The 1,636-nt window shown below is 37.2% G+C and overlaps 1 protein-coding gene across 1 annotated transcript; it reads left to right on the plus strand.

Moving 5' to 3' along the window:
* The first annotated feature begins 492 nt into the window (after positions 1-492).
* LOC127079749 (uncharacterized) lies at positions 493-1,404 on the plus strand. Its single transcript, XM_051020121.1, has 2 exons — positions 493-850; positions 962-1,404. The coding sequence occupies exons 1-2, from the start codon at positions 493-495 to the stop codon at positions 1,402-1,404; spliced, it is 801 nt and encodes a 266-aa protein (XP_050876078.1).
* Positions 1,405-1,636: the final 232 nt, after the last annotated feature.

Here is a 1,636-nt window from a genome sequence, read left to right on the forward strand (position 1 = left end):
TAAGCTTAATTATTAATACAGTTGGATTAGTTGTATGGTTAGTTAGTTTAGTTTGCTCTATTGTGATTGGTGGTTATGAGATAAGATTGTAATATATAAGTGATGCATTGCCACATGTAAACAATCCAATTCATTAACAATTCTTCTTGATATTTCCTTATTTTTTCTTCTGCTAATTCTTCTCTTCTACTGTTAATGTTTATCATTTCTCCTGTTATGCTTCTCCATTGATGAAGCAAGATTAATCACAATATGGTGTCATTCACCAATTCAATCCTCCTTCCGCTGCTATCCAACTGAATCTTTTTACACCATTTCATCTCTTCTTTCAATTCTTTCTGCATTTATGGCTCCTTCTCGAGCTTCATCTTTATCAACTGATCCTGCTTTGGATCAAACTTCACCCTACTTTGTTCACCCCAGCGATGGCCCTGATTCAGTTAAGTCCTTCCCAAACTCACTGGTTCCAACTATCATTCATGGGCTCGAAGCATGAAGAGGGCTCTTGGTGGCAAAATGAAGATTGAGTTCATTGATGGATCTCTTCCTGTTCCAACTGATTCTTTCGATCCATCTCTGTGTGCTTGGAACCGCTGCAACATGCTTCTACATTCTTGGATCATGAATTCTGTTTCAGATTCAATTTCACAGTCTATAGTTTTCATGGAGAACGCACTTGATGTATGGAACAATTTGAAAGAACGGTTTTCCCAGGGTGATCTCATACAAATTTCTGAGCTGCAACAAGAAATTTACAACCTAAAGCAAGAAACCAAATCAGTAACTGATTTTTTCTCTGATCTTAAAATTCTTTGGGAAGAACTGGATCTGTATTTGCCTTTACCAACTTGTACCTGTCGCATAAAGTGTACTTGTGAAGCTATGCGCAGTGCAAGATGTCATCACCAGCTACTGTAGATTATCAGATTCTTGACTGGTTTAAATGACCAATTTGTTGTAGTGAAGTCCCAAATCTTGTTAATGGATCCTTTGCCAACTATGAATAAGATATTTTCCATGGTTATTCAACATGAGCGACAACTCCAGCTTCCTATTCCAAATGATGAGTCTCAAACACTGATTAATGTTGCTGATTCCAAGAGGTTTGGAGCAAGAAATAATGCTTTTAAGCATGGTGTTCGCATTTGCACATTATGTGGCAAGACTAACCATACTGTTGAAAATTGCTTCAAGAAACATGGTGTTCCACCTCATATGCAGAAACAGTTTCAGAATTCAGCTAACAATGTAGCATCAGATGGAAATAATGATGGATCTTCATCTCATGGTGCTGACATTCAAAGTGACAATTCACCTATGACTCAAGGTCAATTCAGTGCCTTAATGGATCTACTTCATAAATCAAGTCTTGGCCAATCTTCAAGACATGCTTCTTCCAACTAAGTTGTTGTTGGTCATCTATCAACAAGTAACACATATCATTGCATGCATAGTAGTAGTGGATCATTGATTCAGGAGATACTGATCACATATGTAGTTATGTCCAATGGTTTCATTCACATAAGAAAATTATCCCCATCACTGTTAGATTGCCAAATGGACAATGCCTTGTTGCTAACCACTCTGGCACAATTTATTTTTCTCCTGATTTTATTGTGCATAATGTGCTTTTGCT

This window comes from Lathyrus oleraceus, chromosome 5 (genome assembly GCF_024323335.1).
Source record: "Lathyrus oleraceus cultivar Zhongwan6 chromosome 5, CAAS_Psat_ZW6_1.0, whole genome shotgun sequence".
NCBI lineage: Eukaryota > Viridiplantae > Streptophyta > Magnoliopsida > Fabales > Fabaceae > Lathyrus > Lathyrus oleraceus.